Source organism: Leuciscus leuciscus (genome assembly GCF_965113295.1).
Source record: "Leuciscus leuciscus genome assembly, chromosome: 8".
NCBI lineage: Eukaryota > Metazoa > Chordata > Actinopteri > Cypriniformes > Leuciscidae > Leuciscus > Leuciscus leuciscus.
In genome coordinates, this window is record NC_138732.1 from 44,720,069 (window position 1) to 44,745,062 (window position 24,994).

At 40.6% G+C, this 24,994-nt stretch overlaps 1 protein-coding gene and 1 long non-coding RNA gene across 3 annotated transcripts; one reads left to right on the forward strand and one right to left on the reverse strand.

The window, feature by feature from the left end:
- Positions 1-1,333: 1,333 nt before the first annotated feature.
- Positions 1,334-23,269, reverse strand: LOC309504529. 2 transcript variants are annotated; one of them, XR_014208107.1, is made up of 6 exons: positions 23,195-23,258; positions 20,898-23,159; positions 20,618-20,785; positions 20,303-20,505; positions 16,373-20,196; positions 1,334-1,510 (listed from the first exon to the last, which is right to left on the reverse strand). It is a non-coding gene; the product is annotated as an uncharacterized lncRNA (long non-coding RNA). The 2 variants fall into 2 exon arrangements; XR_014208106.1 differs by having other exon boundaries at positions 20,898-23,269.
- Positions 1,696-4,033, forward strand: LOC309504512 (putative nuclease HARBI1). The gene is made up of 4 exons (XM_082177666.1): positions 1,696-1,842; positions 2,601-3,437; positions 3,530-3,740; positions 3,828-4,033. The coding sequence occupies exons 1-3, from the start codon at positions 1,723-1,725 to the stop codon at positions 3,731-3,733; spliced, it is 1,161 nt and encodes a 386-aa protein (XP_082033792.1). The 5' UTR covers positions 1,696-1,722; the 3' UTR covers positions 3,734-3,740; positions 3,828-4,033.
- Positions 23,270-24,994: the final 1,725 nt, after the last annotated feature.

The following is a 24,994-nucleotide window of genomic DNA, read 5'->3' on the forward strand; positions in this document are numbered from 1 at the left end:
TGATATAGCCTTGTTTATTTCCTCTAGTTATATTTTGAGTTAATACTTTGTTTTGTATTGATCCAATTGATGGTAAATCTAATGTGTACAGAAGTCTTTGTATGCTTTCGGTCTGGATATAATTTTTTTTTACCATGTTTAGTCTCTAACTCTTTAAAGTTGCGTATTCAAATATTTTAAATATTTCTGTTTTTCCTTTTTTTTCTGTGATGCCCACATTATAAGTTTGCCTCTCATAACCGCTTTAGCGGCATCCCATAGGGTACAGGGTGACACCTCTCCATTATCATTATGTGTTAAATAATCAGATAGTTCTTTCTGAATATATTCTTTACATGCCAGATCATTTAAATGGTTTGCATTGAGCCGCCAGAATGTCTTTTTAGGTCTACTGTCCATGAGGAGTGTTAGGTACACTCCCGAATGATCTGAGATGTCCCTTGTCCCTATTTCGCAGTCCTTCACTCTGTCTTTCTGAACCAAACATAAAAAAATTATCAATTCTAGAGTGGGACCTATGAGCAGAGGAGAAAAAAAGTAAACTGTTTTTCTGAAGGGTTTAAATCTCTCCACACATCTATTAAACCTAATTCTTGCATAATATTTCTCATTTGTTTAGCTTCCTTACTAATTTGCTTGATGGAATAAGATGAGTCAAGTTTAGGTTGAAGTTGCAAATTCCAGTCTCCTCCGCAGATCAGTGTCCCAGATGCCTCCACTGCTATAATATTAAATACTTTTTTGAGAAATAATTTGTCTTCTCCAGGTGGTCTATATACATTGACTAATGTAACTTCATTTTGGTCAATAGTCCCTTTTACAATGATATATCGCCCTTCTTTATCCGTAATTTCAGAAAGCAACTGAAAATTAACCTTATTTGAAATTAATGTTGCTACTCCCCGTCTACGGCCATTATTGTATGAGGAGAAATATACTCTAAATCCCATTTTCCCCAATTTTCTATGTTCTGTGTCAGACAGATGGGTCTCCTGCCAGAAGATTATTTGTTGTTTTTCTCTTTTTATTTTAGTAATACGTTTACTTCTTATAATTGGACTTAGTAACCCATACGATTCAAGGTAATTACCTTATATTCCTGTCTCAGCATGTAATCTAAGCAAAAAAAGTTGTAGGAATTGAGGTGACCAAAACGTATAATTCAGAACCGTGAACATATTGAACCACACAAATAACAAAAAAGAACTGACAAATAAACAGAAATATTTCAATGTTTAAAAACAAAACAAAAAGTATTCCCGTAAACACAGTAGATGTAAATACTATGTTCATTCTCTCTCTCTCTCTCTCTTCGTGATGGTCAGCTAAGATGTTCAATGATTCAGTGACTCAGTTCAAACACTTAATGACTCGTTCCACAGTTCAAACACTCAGGATCTCTCACTGTTCGACGATTCAGTGACTCAGTTCAAACACTTAATGACTCGTTCCACAGTTCAAACACTCAGGATCTCTCACTGTTCGACGATTCAGTGACTCAGTTCAAACACTTAATGACTCGTTCCACAGTTCAAACACTCAGGAGCTGTGTCCCAATGTGAAGGCTGCATCCTTCGAAGGAGGCTACGAATGTAGCTTTCATTGGATATCTAATTGAGCCACCAGGTGTCCCCAATTACCGCCTTTTAAACGGTGCGATAGGAGAGCTGCCATCCTACATGACATTTGTGAAATTTCAAATTGCAATTGAAATGAGTAAATATGGAGCCAGAATTGCTCATTTTTATTTTTATTTTTTATATGTTACTGGAGGAGATGTTGGGGATTCATCCCCGGCGCCGCCGGGTGATGTATCTCAGGCTTTGCCAAGACCATGGGCAGGTAAATTTATCTGGTTTGCTGGTCCTTAATTGCACTTTTAAATGTAGCTAATTATTGGTTCAACTTACTTGAATAATCTAATGATATATATGAAAATACAAAATACACAAAATGGTTTGAATGTTGACTTAAATCTTACCAAGATTCAATTTTATATAGTTTATTCTCTTGACCATGGTGAACATATTTTGACAGGTTTTTAAACCCTGTTTTGTTTTTACACAGTTTAAACATAAAAAAATGTTTAGGATACACATTACTGCAACTAGTCATTTGCAGCTGTCACAGTTGTTAGGCAACAATACCTCCATAAGTTAGTTGGCAACAATTTGTTAATAATGTGATGGTGGACTGTAAGTAATTACATTTGTTAAGCATTCACATACAAATGTAAAGTACTGAAGTACTTTTTTCCCCTCACAGGACAGCAATACTACAAAAAACATGGTCCTTTACAATATGATGTATTTTTGTAAGTTAAACTACCCAACAGTAGGCTATATAAAGTACTTTAAATGTACGTATATGTATATGAATAAATATACATATACATATAAATAAAACCAAATATATGTATATGGTTTTGCATCAGTATTTCTGCTATGTTGCATTTTACTTCTTTACTTTTACTCTTTTACTTTTACTCTTGATGCATTAGAGTATGCAAAATAACACATTTACTTTTAAATATGACTAGAAGTTTTTTTCACCAATGTGGTACACAATTAATTTCTCTTTTCCTTCTTTCCCTAATTAAGACCAGACCCCTGTACTGCAGAATAAACCTGGACGTTCCAGTGCTGGACAGGTTTTTTAATGAGATGGAAGACACTCGACCTGATTTTCGGCTGAGCAGGGAGGCCCTGAGAGTGCTGCTGGACCTGTTGAGAAGTGACCGGCGACACGGATGGGGTTCCACAATAGAGACCCTGGTATTTCTTTTCTGGCTGGCGTGTGGTACATCATACAGGGTCGTCTCCAGAGCATTTGATATGCCTCGTTCCACTGTCCACCGCATTGTCCACCGGGTCGCTGAGGAGGTGGTGGCCATTCGCCACCAAGTCATTCACCTCCCAAACACCCCAGAAGACCTGGAGGCAGTTTGCCGTGGGTTTGCAGGGCTGGCAAGACACCGGGCTTTCTTGAAAGCTGCAGGAGCAATCGACGGCTGCCATGTCCGCATCAAGCCTCCAAGCGGTCCTGATGGTCAATGCTACAGGAACAGGAAACTGTTCCCGTCCATCATCCTCCAGGCTGTTTGTGACCATCAGGGCCGCTTCATTGACACCTACGTGGGCTGGCCGGGGTCAGTGCATGACGCACGAGTGCTCCGCCACAGCCCACTGTTCAGGAGGTCAGTGTACCCTCCTCCAGGGCACTTCATCCTCGCAGACGGCGGGTACCCATGTCTCCAACACCCACTTCCCCTCATCACTCCCTACAAGAGGCCAGTACGAGGTGTGGGAGCCCAGCGCTTTAATGTTCATCATTCCAGGGCACGCTCCATTATAGAGCGTGCTTTTGGGATGATGAAGACCAGGTTCAGGGCCATCTTCCTGCAAGCGCTGGAGGTGCACCACACCTTTGTACCTCACGTAAGTGAATTAAAAATACATTTTAAAAATACTGCAAAATAATAAACGCAATCTGTTAAAAAATATAAATGTATTCCTTTATTCCATTTCAGGTCATAACAGCCTGTGCCATCCTCCATAACATCTGCCTTGGGGTTGGTGACATCATGGCCCTGGAGGATGAGCATGAGGAGGATGATGCAGAGGATGAGGGGGAGCACGGTTTGGAGACGGTCAGTGGTGCTCCGTGGTGTGACCAGCTGTCTGCAGAGGTGTCTGCCCTGGAGGAGGTGCCAATTGACCACGACTATTTGTAACAGGCAAGTAAGAGAATTGTAAAGTTACAATGCATAAGGAAAAAAGTTGAGTTTATTTTTTACTTTTCCCTCTTTCTGAAAATATCTTAGTGAGATGGCAGCCGTTGATTGAGTCAGCCCTGCAAACCTGTTGATATACAATGCAGTGGACAGTGGAAATATGCACTCAAACACTCTGGAGACCATCCCAGATGATGTCCCACCAGCAGGAGGCCTTACCAGGGTCTCTATTGTGGAGCACATCCCAGTCCAGCAGCACCATCAGGGTCTCCCTGCTCAGCTGAAAGTGTACATACATTTTTTTTTTTTCAATCTGATTTATGTACCATTAATTTGAATTGTTTTCCTGTTGTTGTAAATATTTGTAAAAAGTACTTGAAATCATTTTCATTTTACATGCTAAAAAAATGTATACAAGTCAAGAACAATTGTTTTATTTCCAAATGTATTTTTTTTTAATTCCATATGTAAAACGTATTACAAAAATAAACAATGTACAAAAACTGCCTTGCCTCATTTACAAATAACTTAAATTCCATATAGGTTTTAACTCAACACAAACAGTGTACAGAAATTACTATGTTTCATGTAAAAATAAGTGACAAAAAACATAAATACCAAAATTGCTTAACTAAAAATTATTTTTTTTCTACCATTCTCTCAAGGAGAGAAAACAGTCTGTCCATTCTCTCCCTGCTCTCTTGTGCTCTCCTCTCCTCCGTTTCCCTCTGCAATCGCATGTCCTCCCTCATTAGCTCAATGGGTTGTTGGAAGGCCTCTGTCCCAAAACCTCATCCATGAGGAGAAACCATGGCCAAGTTTCCGCAGTGGATTTCCCGCTCACCCCCTCACCTGTCCCAGGACATTTGCAATCCTAAGGCAGAGCAAATACACCATACCTGTTGTTAACAACAAGAACACCACAATACATTTCAGCAAAGATGTGTCAATTAACTTGCTTACCTTGTTTATTTTTTTTAAGTTGTCCCATTTTCTTTTGGCCTGCAAGGGAGTGACCTTCCCCAGCAGGTCCATTTTCTCCAGAATTTTCCTAAAAAAGAAGAAAAAAGGAAAGCCTTATGAAAAATATTAAGACAGGGTTGCAATCTTAACATTAGAAAAATCACACAGCAGTACATGCATACAAAATACTCCTGGATTATATTCCTGGATCCTCAAGTTTGCTTAAAACGTTTGTAGACAAAAAAATTCATAACTAGTTAAGGCAATAGTCTTTCTCTTTTTGTCTCATTGCTGTGGGCTTTGTATAGGGTGAGGGTTAATTTTTGCATACAAGAGGCAGCTAGTGGAAATATTACAAATGGTTAACCCCCTGAGGTCTACGGTATCGCCGGCGATACCAGCTCGCTTTTTTTTTATCAATGTAAAAGAAACTCATAAATACTCTGTTGACTTTGATTTTCCATAGGAGTTTCATACATCAATCGATTCTGTTAAATGTGTATTATTTTTGTGTATACTCACAATAAAAACAAAGTGTTGTGCTTTTTGCCAAATAAAGAAAAATAAACACGAAGCGAGTTCTGCCTTCTCTCTGCCAGTGAAGTCCATTCTGAAACGCGTCCGAAAATGAACAATAACTCAGCGAATACTCAGTCAAACAGGCATACAGACACACAGGCATGAAGCTTGAATTCTCTTCTTTTAAATGAAGTAATTTATATAAAAAACAAATATTCTCATCTTGTGAAATCTGTATTAAAAGAGAGCGATTCCAGTCGAGCTCATCTCATCTCATTACGTTATAATCGGCCACGCCCATGGAGAGCGCGCGCTATTCAAACGCAAATGACTGAGACGATCCCATACAAACTGTGAACGCCCCCATATCAGCTCGAGAAAACACATCAAGTTTATTCAGATAAGTGTAGTTGTCTACACTGTCTCGCAGCGCTGTGAGGAATAATAATAATGGAAAACTTACCTCAGAAGTGCTGGTATTTCAAGGAGCAACGGATGGAATAATGTAGTAAGTTTTTTTTTTCATTCTCAAGTAAATCGCGTTTCTGTGTGAATGAATGAACGGCAGAGATGCGCTGTTTACCACAACTCGCAAAAAGACGGTTTAAATTTGAATTTCGTTTCTGTGTGTGAATGAATGATCTGCTTTTAGCAAACTATTTTGCTATACTGAGTAAAATCGATTGAAATATGTTGAAATAAAATGTATTTGTATAAGCAACGTATTAAACTGCAAATTAACATTTATATTCCTTATAATAAAAACGAAAGACCTATTTTACAGACAAATGAAAGACAACATTTCGTTGATTAGTTTTGGATAGATTACACATTTTTACTGTAAAATATCTGCCACCTCAAATAAGCTTTTGTTTGCCAATTTTTGCTAATATGTTAAATATAGTATGTTTTGTCAATGCAGGCTATATTCGAAGTAATGAATCCTTAACTTTAGTTTTTACAAAGAAAGATTACACTTCAATTGTTGTTGTAATTGTAACCTTTTTAATAAAAAAAAAAATATTTACAAGGTAGATGTAAACAAATTTTAAAAGGTAAATATAAGCATTTTCTTTAAATAATTTTTATTGTGTTTTATTATTGACAAATTTGGGGAGAGGATACATATTCCAAAACTGAAAATACAGTATGAGAATTAACTGCACAATTAATAGACATGTTTTCCTTGGATATTATACAATTTGCAAGCAAAATTTGTGAAAAAAAATAAATTAAAAAAATTGACATGCTTCCAACTGTGAACCAATTTGGTAGAATATATATATATATATATATATATATATATATACTGTATATATATTGCTCTTGCATTCTTTCTTGTGGCTATAGGTGACACACCTGAATGAATGGCTCATTAAGTATGCGGGCCCCATTGTCTCCTCAGGTGTGAACCACTACATATGCATGATGCTGTTGAATGGTTGACGCCCCTTGCGCATATTGCCTTTACAAACAAAAAGTGTTTTACAAGATTTAAATCAATGTATTGTGTTATGTGAATGATAAGGGCAGGATGATTTTCACATCATTTTGAAGAAAAAACTCTAGGCAAAAACATCAATTAGTCAAAAGTCTTTGTTGCAATTTCTAAGTTGAAGTTGATTGACACTGAATAATTATAACTAAGGTTCAGATTTATAGAAGGTTATAAATAATTATAATTGCTTTAATGTTTCTGATCGTTTTGTTGTTAACCTTTACAATATATTCAAACAAACTACATTACCCATGAGCAGCGGCGCGAGTGAGCAGGAAGTGGGCGGAGCCGGGGCGAGTCTGTATTTCATCTGCTCTATGGCTGTTTATTATGTTTGCTACGTGATTTGTTTATCATCCAAAATTCTTGTTCAGTAAATCTTCCTGCAAAGCTGAGATGACGCCTGTTTCATTATTTTGCTCCAAACTATTTCATGGTGCCGAAACCCGGGAATATGGACTTTATTAACGAACTTTTACAAGAAGTTTGGAGCTAGCTCGCGGCTACGCGAGTGAGTTAACGTTAGTGAGAATGGCTGAGCACCACGAGCGAATGAGACGGAAGCGGGGAACAATTAGAACTTCGACCACAAAGCTTTTAACTCGTATTGAAGAGGAGATTAACAAGGACAACGCGGATTGTGAGCATTTACGTGAACTGTTGTCATTGTTGAGTACAAGAGAGGAAAGCTTATCAGAACTGGACAAGCACATAGAGGATGAAACGCCGACAGACGAACTCGAGGACGAGGTTGAAAGCGCGCAAGAGTATAGAGACGTGCTACCAGGCTGATTCAGTGCAGCAGCCGAGATTCAACCGCTCGTCAAAGTGACGTAAGTGCCAATGCTGAACGATCGCATAACAGACAGTCAGTTAAACTGCCAAAGTTGATAATTGACAAATATGATGGAGAAATAAGTGCTTGGCAAGAATTTTGGAACCAATATGAGACTGCCATTCACTTAAATGATGCACTGTGCAAAAGGGAAAAGTTTACCTACTTAAAATCCTACTTAACTGGAGCTGCAGCTAAGGCGGTAGCAGGGCTTACATTGAGTGATAGTAATTATGATGCTGCAATCACGTTGCTCAATGACAGATTCGGAAGGAAGGATCTCGTAGTGAACGCACATATGTCCAAACTGCTGAATCTGACTCCCGTGAAGAAATCATATGACATTACAGCATTAAGACAGCTATATGATGAATGTGAGATACAGATTCGCAGTTTAGAGTCTGCTGGAATTCACTGTGACACTTATGGTAGCCTCCTTTGCCCAATATTGATGCAGTTAATTCCAAACGACATTGCACTCAATTATACTCGTCAGACTGGCACAAATGATGTATGGTGCGTACCTGAGTTCATGGCATTTTTGCAACTTGAAGTTGAGAGCAGAGAAAGAGCACAGCAGCTCACGAGACCCAATTGCGTACAAAGAGATGCTGTTCAGAAACCATTCAATAAGATGGTGCCAGGCAGTGAATCAAGACCTAAGAGACTGAGTGCTCCATCAGCTGCTGCGTTGCACACAGCGTGCCCTACAGTTCCAGCAAATTGTGTATTCTGTGACAGCACAACCCATAAGTCAGAGTGTTGTCCCGATTATTCAGTATCTGCACGCAAGGAGAAATTGAAAAAAATGGGCAGATGTTTTGTGTGTCTTGGCACGAGACACATAGCAAAATTCTGTAGAGCAAAAGGTGCTTCATGTCCGCTCTGCAGTCGTCGCCATCATCAGTCTGTGTGTGAACAAAGTGAAGAGAAGCCAGAAATGTCTATGAAGATGGACACTGTGGTTTCATCTGTATCAAGCACAGTAAATATTAAATCAAAGGAACCAAACACAGTGTTGCTGCAGACAGCGAAAGCATGGACTGAGGGTCCAGGAGGGAGAAAGATTGTACGGTGTTTGATAGATGGAGGCAGTCAGCGAAGTTTTGTTCACGGAAGGCTGGTGAGAAGTTTGCAGCTACCAGTGCGGAGACAAGAGACATTGAACCTCCACACCTTCGGCTCTCCCAATTCTTTGATGACCAAGCGTAACACTGTAAAAATGATCTTAGAAAATGTGTGGAACACACAACAGAAAATTGAGATTGAAGCGATTGAAACTCCACAAGTGTCCTCAGCTGTTATGAAGGTGCCTGATGATCAAATTCAAAGACTGATGAAGGACAGGGGACTGCAGCTCGCAGATTTTCCACTTGAGGGTGATGACCCAGAACTTCTAGTGCTCATTGGAGCAGATTTTTATTGGAAAGTGGTATCTGGGAAGATCGAGAGATTAACTGATTCCCTCGTGGCTCTAGACAGCACCTTTGGCTGGGCCATTCAAGGTATTGTTTCAAGCTCAAGCGAAATGGAAACCACATGTATGCACATTAGTGTAGCAGAAGATGATCAAATATCAAAGCAGTTACACGCGTTATGGGAAATTGAATCTCTCGGAATTGTCCATGACAAAACACCCAGTGCAGAAGAAGCTGAAGCTTTGGAGATTTTTGAACAGACAGTGAGCTTTAAAGATGGACGCTGTTTGGTTGAGTTGCCATGGAAACATGACAGAGACACATCAGAGCTCAAAGACAACTATAAAGTTGCAAGGAAAAGGTTTGAAGCAATAACGAAAAGATTCAGAACTGATAATGTGCTCTATGAGAGATGCAATGATGTGATTCAAGAATATCTGCAGCAAGATATATGTGAGGAGGTAAAGGATACGCCAACTACAGAGCAGGCCAGCACGGTGAAGTATTACATGCCACACCATCCAGTAATCAGAGATGATAAGTCAACAACTAAATTGAGAATAGTGTTTGATGCGTCTTCACACGAAGAGGGTTCACCCTCCCTCAATGACTGTTTGCTCATCGGACCTAACTTAAACCCAGATTTACTTCATGTGCTTATCAAATTCCGCCTTCACAAAGTTGCCTTCACAGCTGATATTGCAAAAGCTTTTCTGCAGATAGGATTGAAAGAGAGGGATAGAGATGTTGTGAGGTTCTTATGGACTTATGATCCCTCGTCACAGAATTCTGAAAGTGAGTTTCGCATCATGAGAATGAACAGAGTTGTGTTTGGAGTTGCATCTAGCCCCTTTCTGTTGGCAGCGACCATTAGAACCCATCTCAACCAGTATGAGTCTGAACAGCCTAAAACTGTAGCAGTACTCCGGGAATCACTATATGTGGATGATCTCATTGCGAGCTTGCCGGATGTGGATGAAGCTTGTTTTATCACAGCACAAGCAAAAGCTATCTTATCTGCTGCAGGAATGGACCTGCGGAAATGGACGACCAACTCCTCGGACCTGAGAGCGAGATGGATGAAAGACCAGGTTGAGAGTACAGCAGATTCAGAGACACAAAGCATTGCATTGAAAGTGTTGGGATTGATATGGAGGCAAGACCACGATGACTTTGTGTTTGACTTGCGCAGGGTGCTAGATGTTTTGAAGAGAAAAGAGAGTACTAAGAGGAGCGTGCTTCAGATTTCATCACGTATCTTTGATCCAATAGGTTTTCTAACACCCTATACCATCCGTGCAAAATGCCTGTTCCAGGAAATGTGGGAGCGAGGTCTCAAGTGGGATGAGGAACTGCCCCCAGATTTAGCCCGCAAATGGAGGAAGTGGTGTGATGAGTTGCCACAGTTACACAATGTGGCCATACCTAGATGGTATCACATCTTGACGGATCAGCAAGGCGAGACTGTCAGACTCCATGTTTTTTGCGATGCGAGTTAAAGAGCTTACTGTGCCGTTGGATATCTGCAAGGCAAGAACGAGACTGCGGAAATGATCTCAACTCTGGTAGCCTCAAAGTCCAGAGTTGCACCTCTAAAGAAAATGACGCTGCCTCGACTGGAGTTGATGGGAGCCTTGATAGGTGCCAGGCTAGGCCATAATCTGCTAAAGGCTCTTAACATTGGAGCAAACCAGCTCAACATGTGGACCGACTCAATGATAGTTTTGAGCTGGATCCGCAGTTCAGCGCAGAAATGGAAGCCCTTTGTTGCAAATCGAGTAACTGAGATTCAAAGCCTCACTAAACCAGAGTCGTGGTCACATTGTGACGGAAAGCACAATCCAGCAGACCTTCCTACAAGAGGACAATCTGTTGACAGTTTGATTGATAATCAGTTGTGGTGGAATGGACCTGATTTTCTCCTGTCAATGAATCCAGTGGTCTCAGCTGATGTAGAGTTTCCAGTGGAAGAGGTAAAGGTAGAGCTCAGACCTAAATTCCAAGTTGCAATGCAGTTCATTGGCACAGACAAAGTTGAGCCTCTGCTTGATCTAAGCAAATACAGCAAACTCAGTACTGTTCTCAGAATAACAGCTTGGATACAGAGATTCCTCACCAATACACGCTCAAGTGTAAAGAAGCATGGAGAGCTTTCAGCTGAAGAGTTAATGACAGCTGAAGTGTATTGGATCGGAAGGACTCAGGAAGAGACATTTGAAAGAGAGATGAGTTTGCTCAGGGAAGGACAGTGTGTACATAAAGACTCAAAGATCAAAGAACTTAAACCATTCCTTGATGAGCAAGGCTTGATTAGTGTGGGAGGAAGGCTGCAGCAATCTGATCTCACCTTTAGAGAGCAGCACCCATGGATCTTACCTGCTAAACACAGGTATTGTGAACTTTTGATTCAAAACTGTCATCAGAAGGTTTTGCACTCTGGTACAAGAGATACACTCATGCAAGTCAGAGACAGATTTTGGATTTTGAAGGGTAGACAGCTTGTTAAGCAGATAGTCGGAAGGTGTCCCATCTGCAAGAGATTTAAGGCTAAGCCAGCGCAGCAGGCTACTGCCCCCTTACCGAGGGATAGAGTCATTGAATCTCCTCCTTTTGAAACTACTGGTGTGGATTTTGCTGGGCCGCTCATGGTAAAGACCAGTAATGGTACGAGTAAAGCATACATAGCACTTTTCACTTGCGCTGTCACTAGGGCCATTCATTTGGAACTAGTCTCAAGTCAAAGCACAGAGAACTTCCTTTTAGCAGTAAAGAGGTTCATAGCCAGGAGGGGACTTTGTAAAGTCATATACTCAGATAATGCGAAGACCTTCAAACGAGCAGATCGAGATCTGAAGGAGCTATGGAAGTCAATCAAAGAGCCTGATCTCAGAATTTTCTTTGCTGAAAGAGGAATAACATGGAAGTACATAGTCGAGAGAGCAGCCTGGTGGGGCGGGTTTTGGGAACGCCTTGTGAGGTCAACAAAGTCATGCCTTAAGAGGATCTTTTTTTTTTTTTTATCCTTTATTTAACCAGGAAAAGCCCATTGAGATTAAAAATCTCTTTTACAAGGGAGACCTGGCCAAGATAGGCACCAGAATTACATCACATCATTACATACGTACAAGACACACACAAAAAAAACAAATAAATAAATAAATAGAAACAGTTTGAAAGCCAATTATGCACTTACAATGAAATCTCAATTAAAACATTGACATGTGAGGGAGTCCAACTCAAAACATCTCATTCTTAACTTAAAAACACTCAAAGGAATCAATTTACTAAGTTTTAAGTTGTTCTGCAGCAAATTCCATGTAAAGGGAGCAGAATAAACAAAGGCCTTTTTACCCAGCTCAGTTCTAACATGTGGGACAGAAAGCAAAACAACAGCCTGAGAACGGAGAGAATAATGGCCAGCACTTTTTTCATAAGAAGTGAACATAAATAGGATGGAAGCACACCGAGAATAGCCTTATATATAAATGTATACCAATGACAAAGCCTCCGTGTGGCCAGAGCAGACCACCCTACACGAGAGTACAGCTCACAGTGATGGCTGCGAGCTTTACAATTAGTAATAAATCTCAGCGATGCATGATAGGCTGCGTCAATCATATGAAGGCATTGAGCAGATGAATGCATATATAATATATCACCATAGTCTAGCACAGATAAAAAAGTTGATGCCACTAACCGTTTTTTAACATTAAAAGAAAAGCACAGCTTATTTCGAAAGTAAAAACCCAATTTTAGCCTCAACTTTCTCACTAGACAGTGAACATGAGGCTTAAATGATAGGCAATCATCAATAACAATACCAAGATACTTATAGGTTGTAACAGTCTGTATTTCACGTCCGTCAAGAGTAATCACTGAGGGAACATTCAGTGGTCTATTCCGAGGGCCCGTGAAAAGCATACATTTGGTTTTGTCTGCATTAAGCACAAGTTTCAGCTGTAGCAAAGTGTTTTGGACCACAGTGAAGGCATTCTGTAAATGTGCAATGGCTTGTTTAAGAGAAGGTGCACAGCAGTAAATAACTGTGTCATCTGCATAAAAATGAAAGTTTGCATCAGACACATGCCGATTAAGATTATTTATATAAATAGTAAATAAAAGAGGGCCTAACACAGAGCCTTGTGGAACCCCTTTAAGGATTGGTAAAATACCAGATTGAACACCATCATGCTTAATACACTGGGTTCTATCACTAAGATAGTTTGAGAACCAAGAGACAGTATTCTCTGAAAACCCCGAATTAAGAAGCCTAATCTTTAAAACATCATGATCAACCGTGTCAAAAGCTTTTGACAAATCAATAAAAAGTGATGCACAGTGCTGCTTCTTGTCACGAGCAACAGAGATGTCATTTATCACCTTCATTGCAGCTGTGATGGTACCATGTTTTTTTCTAAAACCTGACTGAAATGGAAGTAACATGGAAGATAGTATGGATGACATGGAAGTACATAGTCGAGAGAGCAGCCTGGTGGGGCGGGTTTTGGGAACGCCTTGTGAGGTCAACAAAGTCATGCCTTAAGAGGATCTTGGGCAAAGCCTCATTGAATTTTGAAGAGTTAACCACCATCTTAACTGAAGTAGAGGCTGTGCTAAACTCAAGACCTCTCACTTATGTTCACAACGAATTGAATGAACCTCAGCCATTGACACCTGCTAATTTTTTGGTCGGTAACCGACTTACATCTTTACCACCAAAACCCATTGCATCTAACACTCAGCCAGCTGCTCAGAGTCGAGAAACCTTGACAAAGAGATGGAAATACAGTCAGAGGCTGCTGAACGAAATTTGGACTCGTTGGCGCAGGGACTACTTCACGAGTTCACACTTACAAATGATCAGAGAATAAATAGTTATGCGTATTTGGCGTGCTGTCCGGGGGGAGGGCTCCGAGCTCGGAAATTGGGCCCGAACCCAGAGTACTCCCCCCGTATCTCTTGGTTAGGAAGATAACCAGGTAAGTGTGAGGAGATGGGGTGGTGGAGGGATGCTGAAAACTGTCAAGGATAATGGGTGAGTCGACTGTGAGTATTTATAGGCCTTTAATCATGCTGATTGAGTGGACCTGTTGATTACTGATTGCTGACAGCTGGTTGGAATGACTTGATTGTTTGATCATTAGAACGTGTTCCTCCCGAACTTTGTTAATAAAACATCATTTAATGAATTTAAGATCCGCTCACCAATGTGTAAACACCAAAGCTGAGGCACTGAAGGTGGGAGAAGTCGTCCTTATAGGAGAGGATAAGATGCCACGGCAGACGTGGAAGACAGGAAAGATAGAAGGGGTTTTCCTCGGGAGAGATGGATTAATACGCGCATGTTCCGTGCGCACTTCCCTTGGAACGATGTTGAGAAGACCAGTACAGTTACTGTATCCTTTGGAAATTAATAAGTAGAGATGAATAAATTCATCGGGGGGGGAGGATGTTGCAATTTCTAAGTTGAAGTTGATTGACACTGAATAATTATAACTAAGGTTCAGATTTATAGAAGGTTATAAATAATTATAATTGCTTTAATGTTTCTGATCGTTTTGTTGTTAACCTTTACAATATATTCAAACAAACTACATTACCCATGAGCAGCGGCGCGAGTGAGCAGGAAGTGGGCGGAGCCGGGGCGAGTCTGTATTTCATCTGCTCTACGGCTGTTTATTATGTTTGCTACGTGATTTGTTTATCATCCAAAATTCTTGTTCAGTAAATCTTCCTGCAAAGCTGAGATGACGCCTGTTTCATTATTTTGCTCCAAACTATTTCAGTCTTATTGGCACATATTTAGTATGTGTTTTGTGGCCTTATTTCAGAAACTTTAGTTTTTAGTTTTTTCAATAACCATGCATAAACATTATTCTCTCAAAAATACAAACATGTACATACATGTTGCTCACATATTATGGTTGCCCTGTTTGTGCTAAATAGAGTGTAATTACACCTTTGCCATTAATATGTTTATAAGCAACTGAAAAAAGCACAAATGTCAGGGCATGTCAGAACATCTCAAGGACCCCAAAAACCCCTCAGACCTCAGAGGGTTAATGACTTTAATGACTTTATGACTTTTACCTACAAGCCACAGTGGCCGAGTTTTTGGCCCCTGTAAAAAGATAATCATTTTCGGCCCTTAATTTAATGAAGTCAGCCGTCTGCTCCTTGGTCCCTGAAACAAAAAGAATTACAACAGGTTTTGCCTCAGACCACCTGATAAATGAAGCTGCAGTTTTTTAGTTTAAGTTCAGGTTTTTTAAGAAACACCCCTGGGTTTTAACACTTGTTTCGCTGGCTATTTCAGGTAAATTAAACGATGTATTGCAGACACCGCTATGTTTTTCAGGTATTTTTATCTACCACATTTCAGATGGATTTGTGCTCCTGTTTTATTTACTTGAATATACCCTCCTACTTGAAATTCACTGCAAAAAATATTTTCTTACTTAATATTTTGTCTTGTTTCTAGTTCAAACATCTGAAAATTCTTAAATCAAGAAGCATTTAGCCTACAAGTAAAACATTTCCTGTTTTGGGGGAAAATTAGGTGAGTATTGCTTAAAACAATAAAATAATCTGCTAATGGGTTAAGCAAAATAATCTTAAATCAAACTGAAAACAAGATTATTTTTCTTACCCCATTTGGCAGATTATTTTGCTTATTTTAAGCATAAACTCACTTAATGGAGTTATTTTTTTCCCCAAAACAAAACAATAACTTTTGCTTGTCTAATAAATGCTTCTTAATATAATATTTTTTTTTGATATTTATACTAGAACAAAACCAAACAACTAAGCAAGAAAAGCATTTTTGTTGATATAAAATTTAGTATTTGCTTAATTTAACTCAGTTGATGGTTTTCACACAGGGGGTTCAGTGATTGGTCCACATTCATGCTTTTAACACTTGTTTCGCTAGTTATTTTAATAAATTAAAACACAATACTTACATTTATAAGTGAATTACTCGGCCACCACACTACAGACACCCGACATTTTTTTTGGAATAAACTTGCGTGAAGTTGCGTCGTCACTCACCGTTTATATACTGGTCGTCACCGGCGCGCTATGAATTCTGGGGAAGGGTAGGCCATGAAGTATCCATTTTTGTATCCTTCGTTTGTCAGAGAAATGAAGTGCGCATTTGGCGGCGCATTTGAATGACATACCAAACTGGAGCAGCCTTCGTCGCGCCGCGGTGACGCAATCGGCCTTCCAAGCGTGCAGAGTTTGAATTGGGACAGCCTTCTTAGCACTGCTGTGACGCAATCTGCCTTCAAACGCGGCCTTCGAAGCGTGCAGTGTTTGAATTGGGACGGTCTTCGTCGCGCCGCGGTGACACAATCGGCCTTCAAATACGGCCTTCGAAGGACGCAGCCTTCACTTTGGGACACAGCTAGGATCTCTCACTGTTCGATGATTCAGTGACTCAGTTCAAACACTTAATGATTCGTTCCACAGTTCAAACACTCAAGATCTCTCACTGTTCAATGATTCAGTGACTCAGTTCAGACGCTCCACAGCAACGGCACAAGCAAAGATTCTCAGAAAAATAAACAGGGCAATACTTGTTTGGCGATCTGTCTGTACCAGGGTTCAGCAGTAATGGTAAACCGGGAAATTCAAACCAGCCGCTTGGTTGCCATCTCTCGTCTCGCTGCAAGCGTTGATCCGTAGCGAACTGACACGAGTCATGCTCAAGCACTGTATTTAGACCTCCAGTGTTAGTCCATATTTCACATCTCTAACTTTCGAGATCAGCCGAGATTAGCGTGTTCAGGGTAGTGTGTCGGTAGTACATCCTCTCTAGCTGCTCTTTTTCATTTTGTTTCTTTGCTTTTATACTCGCAACTCTCTATGACAGCATCGCCCTCCTGTGGACATCACAAACATTTTTGGTGACAACTTCCAGTTCGTCACTATATACAGTGAGGAAAATAAGTATTTGAACACCCTGCTATTTTGCAAGAAATCATGCATGGCACGGAAGGTTCCCCTGCTTAAACCAGCACATGTCAAGGCCCGTCTTAAGTTTGCCAATGACCATTTGGATGATCCAGAGGAGTCATGGGAGAAAGTCATGTGGTCAGATGAGACCAAAATAGAACTTTTTGGTCATAATTCCACTAACCGTGTTTGTAGGAAGAAGAATGATGAGTACCATCCCAAGAACACCATCCCTACTGTGAAGCATGGGGGTGGTAGCATCATGCTTTGGGGGTGTTTTTCTGCACATGGGACAGGGCGACTGCACTGTATTAAGGAGAGGATGACCGGGGCCATGTATTGCGAGATTTTGGGGAACAACCTCCTTCCCTCAGTTAGAGCATTGAAGATGGGTCGAGGCTGGGTCTTCCAACATGACAATGACCCGAAGCACACAGCCAGGATAACCAAGGAGTGGCTCTGTAAGAAGCATAGCAAGGTTCTGGCGTGGCCTAGCCAGTCTCCAGACCTAAACCCAATAGAGAATCTTTGGAGGGAGCTCAAACTCCATGTTTCTCAGCGACAGCCCAGAAACCTGACTGATCTACAGAAGATCTGTGTGGAGGAGTGGGCCAAAATCCCTCCTGCAGTGTGTGCAAACCTGGTGAAAAACTACAGGAAACGTTTGACCTCTGTAATTGCAAACAAAGGCTACTGTACCAAATATTAACATTGATTTTCTCAGGTGTTCAAATACTTATTTGCAGCTGTATCATACAAATAAATAGTTAAAAAATCATACATTGTGATTTCTGGATTTTTTTTTTTTTTAGATTATGTCTCTCACAGTGGACATGCACCTACGATGACAATTTCAGACCCCTCCATGATTTCTAAGTGGGAGAACTTGCAAAATAGCAGGGTGTTCAAATACTTATTTTCCTCACTGTATATAAATATATATTATATTATTTTATTTTTTACAATTAAGGAAGGGTGAAGGATCCACACAGGGTTGGTAATCGACAGGTTTATTTGGAAAAAAAGTATGATTTTGCTTTATAAAAAAATTAAAATCCAGGTAGTGCATTAAGCAAATCTAAATATACAACAAACAAAAATTTTACTTTAAAAATAAATATATTGGATAAAAACGTGCACTACCTTCCGCTGGAAACATTAGGGAAATAAATAAAAATGGGCTATTTTCTAAGAGAAAAACAAAAAAACAGAGCTTTGGCTAGAGGCCTATTGGTCGAGCCATTCCACTTCCTGGCCTTCTCCGCGGAAAGACTTGCGCTTCACCCCGTAGTCGAATAAAAGTTCTGTGTCCACGGGGATGTCGAACATTGCCCTGAACAGAATGACATCACTGTCTTTGCCGCTAAGCTTCATGACGCACAGGAAGGGCTTGAGGTTTGTGGACTTGCTGGAGTGGTTGACTGAGTCAGGGTGGCACGCGCAGGGAAACGTTTATGCGTCCACATCTTTCCTCTGGCCGAAGCGAAACAGAACAGGTAGCCTGCCTCGTCACGAAGGCGGCTCAGAACGGCTTTCCCTTCCGCGGCCGTGGCAATCTGCCCGTGGTAGTCGCAGATAATGTCCCCCTTTGAGAAGTTCCTGGTCGCGATGACTCCTGTAATAAGGAAAAGATTACATTTTGAGTTGCTGGATAGACGTTTCAGTTCCAGTTCTCGGTGCAGTTAATGGCTGTTAAAATGTACAATTATATTTGTATTTTCTGGCCTTAAAAAAAAAAGAAAGAAAAAAAAAGCTAAAAGTACGGATGTACCGATACCAAATTACATTTATAAGTAAATGTATCTAATTAGTGAAATATCAAGCGAATATAGTAATGCGTATATAGCTGTGGTGCACGAGCTGAAACATTAGAAACACTCGCAGATTGAGGGAGACAGCGCACTTCTGTTGCTGCTCTTGATTGTTGCTGATGCTTCACTCAGCACAGTGTCATATGGATTAAAACTAAATTGAATATGTAAGTAAAACATGAACTGTTACCTGATTTTTACAGGACGTTTACAAGCCAATAAGTTTTCTGTCCACAAACGTCTGAAGCGCGCGCCCGAAAACACGCGTCTCTGACTGCACGCAGATACTGTCTTTCACGTCTCGCGCTGTACGGACGAACTCACACAAGTTAAAAACGGCCGTCTTGGCGAGTCTCCTAGCACACAGAGTCAGTTATATCTCAGGTTAACGTAGACAGTGTTCATACTTGGCCTTAAAAGGACAGCATTATTATTTGGGCAATTTTTTTATTTGATTGTTTCTCCTTGTTTTATTACTGACTGTTGACTTGCATTTAATAATATTTTAAGTTTACGCTAATTAGGATAGTAGTTTTGCTGTAGTCTCAAAATTGGAATATAAATATAAAATGGAATGGGAATATAAAATTTGCTGAACGAATTAAACCAGCTAATACAATTCGTATTCTTTTGGTTTCCCTACCCAATGCATTTAAAAATTACTAATGCATGAAAATACAGGTGTCGGCTACAGGTATCGGTTACAGGTATCGGTCACAGGTATCGGTCGCAGGTATCGGTCGCAGGTATCGGTCACAGGTGTCGGCTACAGGTATCGGTCACAGGTGTCGGTCACAGGTATCGGTCACAGGTATCGGTCGCAGGTATCGGTCACAGGTGTCGGCTACAGGTATCGGTCACAGGTGTCGGCTACAGGTGTCGGCTACAGGTATCGGTCGCAGGTATCGGTCACAGGTGTCGGTCGCAGGTATCGGTCACAGGTATCGGTCACAGGTATCGGTCGCAGGTATCGGTTACAGGTATCGGCTACAGGTATCGGTCGCAGGTATCGGTCACAGGTGTCGGCTACAGGTATCGGTCGCAAGTATCGGTTACAGGTATCGGTTACAGGTATCGGTCGCAGGTATCGGTCACAGGTGTCGGCTACAGGTGTCGGTCACAGGTATCGGCTACAGGTATCGGTTACAGGTATCGGCGAGTACCAACGATGAAAGTATCGGTATCGGACTCGGTCTGGACAAAAGTGGTATGAGTGCATCCCTAACTAAAAGGTTTCCTTCCCAAACCCTTTCGGCGGGCCAAAGTCCTCTATGGCGATGCCTGTCCAGGTCTGCTCAGCGACGTGCCGGATCACACGAGGGTCGTCTCCACCCGGCTTCTCCAGGGCGGTTTCCACGCCTCCACGATCTCATCCGGTTGCGGGCAATTGCCTCTCCACCCGTCCATGGAAATGAGCCACACCACTTTTCCGGCCGAAGGTCTGTGCAGGCAAAAGTATTCTGAAAGACAGAATGACAAGACTTTACTTGTGCGTGTCGTTTGTCACTGTGAGTTAATGTACAGTTAACGGGTGCCAGCGCTGTATTGGGGTTTTTGGAGACTTACCGGGAAGGTACTCTCTCCTGAGGGCATGCTGGGAGAGGCGCCACTTGTCATAATGGGCGCGGTCTCCGGGGAAACGGCGGCCGGTGCGCTGCACCTTCGACGGAGACTGGCCCTGCAGACACACCGGAAACATCGCCAGGAACTGGGCGAAAGGCCGCCGCGTGCCGCATTTGGGAACCGCTGTCTCCTCGTCAGAAGGCGTCCTGTATAGGTGAGGAATACAAAGTTTACAGTGATATACAATAAACGTGGACAAGTTGCTAATCCGCTGCACAAGTGGTTTGTGCTACGTCCTAGGTAAACGAAGAGACATACACGGCCAAGGAGTGCAACAGCTGGTCCACCAGGTCTTCGCCGCGGACCTAACCGCCGCAACGGCCCAGGTAGGCGTCGACGATGCGCTGCTGCCGTGCGGTGAGCTGCTTTGCTTCCTCTCCGACGGCCCTCCGCACGTCCATGCTCGTTGACGGCTCCAGTTTGTACCTGTAAAATACAATATAAAAGGAAACGTTAATCATGAAATGACTGTGACTGACAAGATGTAACCGAGAGCATGTATTCACACATGTGCGTGTGGATCTGTGCAGGTATTTACATGGCGTGAAAGTTGTGCATGTCCTGGGAGACGCTGTGCACGGCCTGACCGGACCCAGAGATGAACAGCCGGTTGGAGCCTTCCTCTGGTCGGAGACTCTCGGTATGGAGCGAATTATGTGCCATAATTAAACAAACAAATCCAGCATTTTGCAAACAAACTCGATCTGCTTTGCAAAGGAAAACTCGACTCGCAAACAAACGGAAAGCAATGTTCAAATACAAATGTCAATTTGGGTGAAAACGCAGTGGAGTAATATTGTGTTTTACAAATATAAATAAATGAGCCTACACATAAATACAAACCATTCTACAAATTGCATGTAACCTTTGAACAAATATCAAATCTAGTGCATACAAATGCATACCTGTCTGTTACAATTGTGTGACACTTGGCTTTTTATGAGATTTCTCGGCTCAATTTTCTCACAAATGTGTCCAGGCAGATTTTCTCACAAATACAGTTGAGCAACTTCCTCTTCCAAAGCAGTAGATGGCGCTAAGCTAGGGGATTAATTTAGCGCTAGTCTGTCATCTACAGCCTTGGCCTTCTTCCAGCAGTCCATTTCCACTGAGGTATTTTAATAAACAACTAAAACAATAATAGTTGCAGCAACATCTAAATATGAAATACATACATGCATACATATGTGTGTGTATATATGTATGTATATATACACAAATGTGTGTATCAAGTGGAAAATGTACAGTTTAAATGTAGAGGAACACTCACATGTGTGTACTGTATGAGTGTGTGTGTTTAGTTCTTCGGTTAACCCTGCTAATTCTAGCATTAAACAGTATTGAGCTGAAATTCCACATGCTGCAGTTTTCCGTTTTATTTGGGTGTCTAAATAAAACCTCCATGCATGACCTTAAAAGGTTAGTTCATCCACAAATTATCATTTAGTCATCATTTACTCAGCCTCATGTCTTTCCAAACTGTATGACTTACTCTCTTCTGTGGAATATAAACAATGTGTTACTAATAAAACTGACTTTTTGGTCCATAAATGGGAATTTCAACTGTTTTCTTACTGACATTCTTCCAAGATTCTTCTTTTGTATTCTACAGAAGAAAGACAGTCATGCAGGTTTTTAAGAACATAAGGAGTAAATGATGAAAGAATATAATTTTGGGGTTAACTATTCTGACTATTCTTATATGAAGTAACATAAAAAAGGCTTCGACAGGAAATTGTTGTAAATTGTTATTTTTAGCATGATTACCGTTGATCAATTCTTCTCCAGAGTAAGAGGTGACCAATGGCGTAGAGAATGTCGACCTAGCACGCCTGATGTTCACCGTACGGGGCACAGGAAGGTCCAGAGTGTCCACCATCAGAGGCTGGTAGTTTTTCTCTTCTCTTCAAATGTATTATGGTCTTTTTTTTGTTGCTTTAGATGTTTGTAGGACTTTGGTTGTCTATAGGATACATTTGGTTTAAATATCCATTGCTTTTAAATGGCAGATGTATCAAGTTTCCTAACATTAGATTAGTGTTGAAACATAATTCTAATGAGAATAGTAAAAGTATATTTGTACTTTTTTCACTGTTAATCACTTTTTGAAAAAATTATAGTGGCCCTCTAAAACCTGTGCTGTTGATTATTTGCCATTGCTTTTTTTGTTTTTTTATTAATGATGTATCTACATCAGTGGTTTTCAAACTTTTTCAAGAGCGACCCTTTTTTTTATTTTTTTTTTATTGACGCGACCCATAGGCCTTTATAGGCCTATTCTTAAGCCTTTTCTTAACAACCGCTTTTGATGATGCACGTGCAGTGGCTTATCCGTGACGCGATCGCAACGCAAAGTTGATTCTGCACTCTTTTGATCTAGCTAAAGCTACAGGGATGCTAATTAACCGGTTAACCATTGTAATAATTTTAACCAATTAATATAGCCTACTATCGTTTGATGTATGCTTAAAAAATTCACAAAAAAATATTCCACAACAAATCCTTATAATTTAATGATATTCAGAACAGAACAAGAATGAAAAAAATATCTATAAACAAGCCAAAAACGAAATAATTTCTTTGGGCTCACGTAACTCTCTCATTCGAATAAATTTTTTTTCCATATTCGCGATTTATTTGGATGCTGAACTATTATTTATTATAGGCTTCTAAGAAAAAATGAAAATGATTATCCCCCCAAATTTTAAATATTTATTAGGCTTCAAAAAATATAAAAACTTTTAATTTAAGTTAACTTAAAACAAACCTTACATAAACCCATTATAAATGTCATATTTACCTGTGCCTTTCCTGTCTAACAGATATGAAATATACAGAAATTGGATAAGGTTATCAAAACATTCCGCACTGCATAAATTATAAACTAAATATAGAGAAATCCGTATTAAAGCTACACGTATTCTTTAGTCAAGAGCTGTTAGTAATTTTCTCCGAGAATTAGCTGCTGCCACTTTAGGACCAGCCACAGCTGACGATCTCACGCATCCCATTCTCTCACTACTCTTTACTTTCATTTAAGATTTTATTTAACTCATTTAAGGCTGTTCTTGTGAGGATACTCGACAAAACTGACATTTTGGCATACATGTGTGTTGTTCGTTCTAGCGCAAAAGAGAACTTGATACTGGCGCGCGTCTATCTGTGGGTCGTGTGTATGTGTGTGTGTCAGGAGGACATTCACTGACAGCGCGTTCTCTTTTGTCTTGTCGCGCACGAATGGTTTAAAAGCATTTGCATGAATAAGAGCGGGATCATATAACGATAGCTTAGTCACCTGTTGTTGTTTCTGACGTTTCATCGCCTGTGCCGCAACCGCGATACCACGGAGGAGCAGGCCCGAGCCTATATCGATGCGCGCGTGTCCGCGTCGGGGAACATCGCGTGCACACTATATAAATAAATAGCAAACGGGATTTGGGATTTTGAAAAGTGTGGGGGGGGGAGGAAATTAGGGAGGAAAGTACACTTCTTTGTACTTCACTCACGTTCCAATATCGATCCCTCTTCAAAAAAAATCACCCTCTTCACATGCGCAAAATGTGCTTGGAAACATCACAGTGGAGCGGTGCTTACGCTGAATGGCACGAATTGTAGGCTACTGACTATTTAAACAGAGCAGTGTAATTTTTATGTGAGGTTGACTATTTTATTTTGATAATGAATCGGCTGCGATGCAAAGATTGCAATGCTGGAATATGTTGTGTGCGTGTGAGGCGCCACCGGCGCAATGGACATCATTCGAATCTGCAAAGTATTTATTTATATTTGTGGACACTCGCAATAAAACACAACATTGTGCTTTTGTAAAATAAAGAAAACAAACAAACTGCCGTCTCGGTTTCCTTTCCGTCAACTTGTTTGAGAGGCGCCGCGCAGAAATGAACCAAACTCAGCAGCATGCTGTCAGTTTTTTCTTTCGTTTTATTAATCTATTAATTGTTTAAATAGCCATATTTCGCGTGTTTCTTTTATATAGGCCTATAGACTATGATTTTATGAAAACAAATTTTGTTTTTTAATTTTAATTATATTTTCTTTAAATCATCCTGGCGACCCATTTTTTAAGTCTCGCGACCCACCCGAGGGTCGCGACCCAGGGTTTGTTTGAAATAAGACTAACTTCATTTAAAAAAATGTATACATTGAAAATAATTATTTATAAAATATCACTTTTTCAGGATTGAGAGGCTGTGGAGAGACGTGTGGTGTGCTGTAACCACCATATACTATAGTGTGCTGCACTCACTGGAAGATGATGGGTTCTTTGACCTATCTAACAACATGCATCTTTTTAGTTGCCATTATGTGTTCTTGCCCAGAATACAAGCTAGCCTGGACACATTTCATGATGGATGGGATAACCACCCAATTCGAACCGAGGGGAATATGACACCCAATCAGCTCTGGGAGATGGGAAACATTCAGCATGCGGTGGCAGAGCCAGAGTTTGGAAACACTGAGGTAAGAAAATGTCATCAAACAAATCACTGCAACAACATTAGGAAGTATAAGCTTTCTTTTGTAGAAGACAGAAATTTGACCTTGCTGACCCAGCTGTTATTAAAATATTAAGCTAAGCTATGTTATATAACTTGCTGATATAAAGAAAGCATA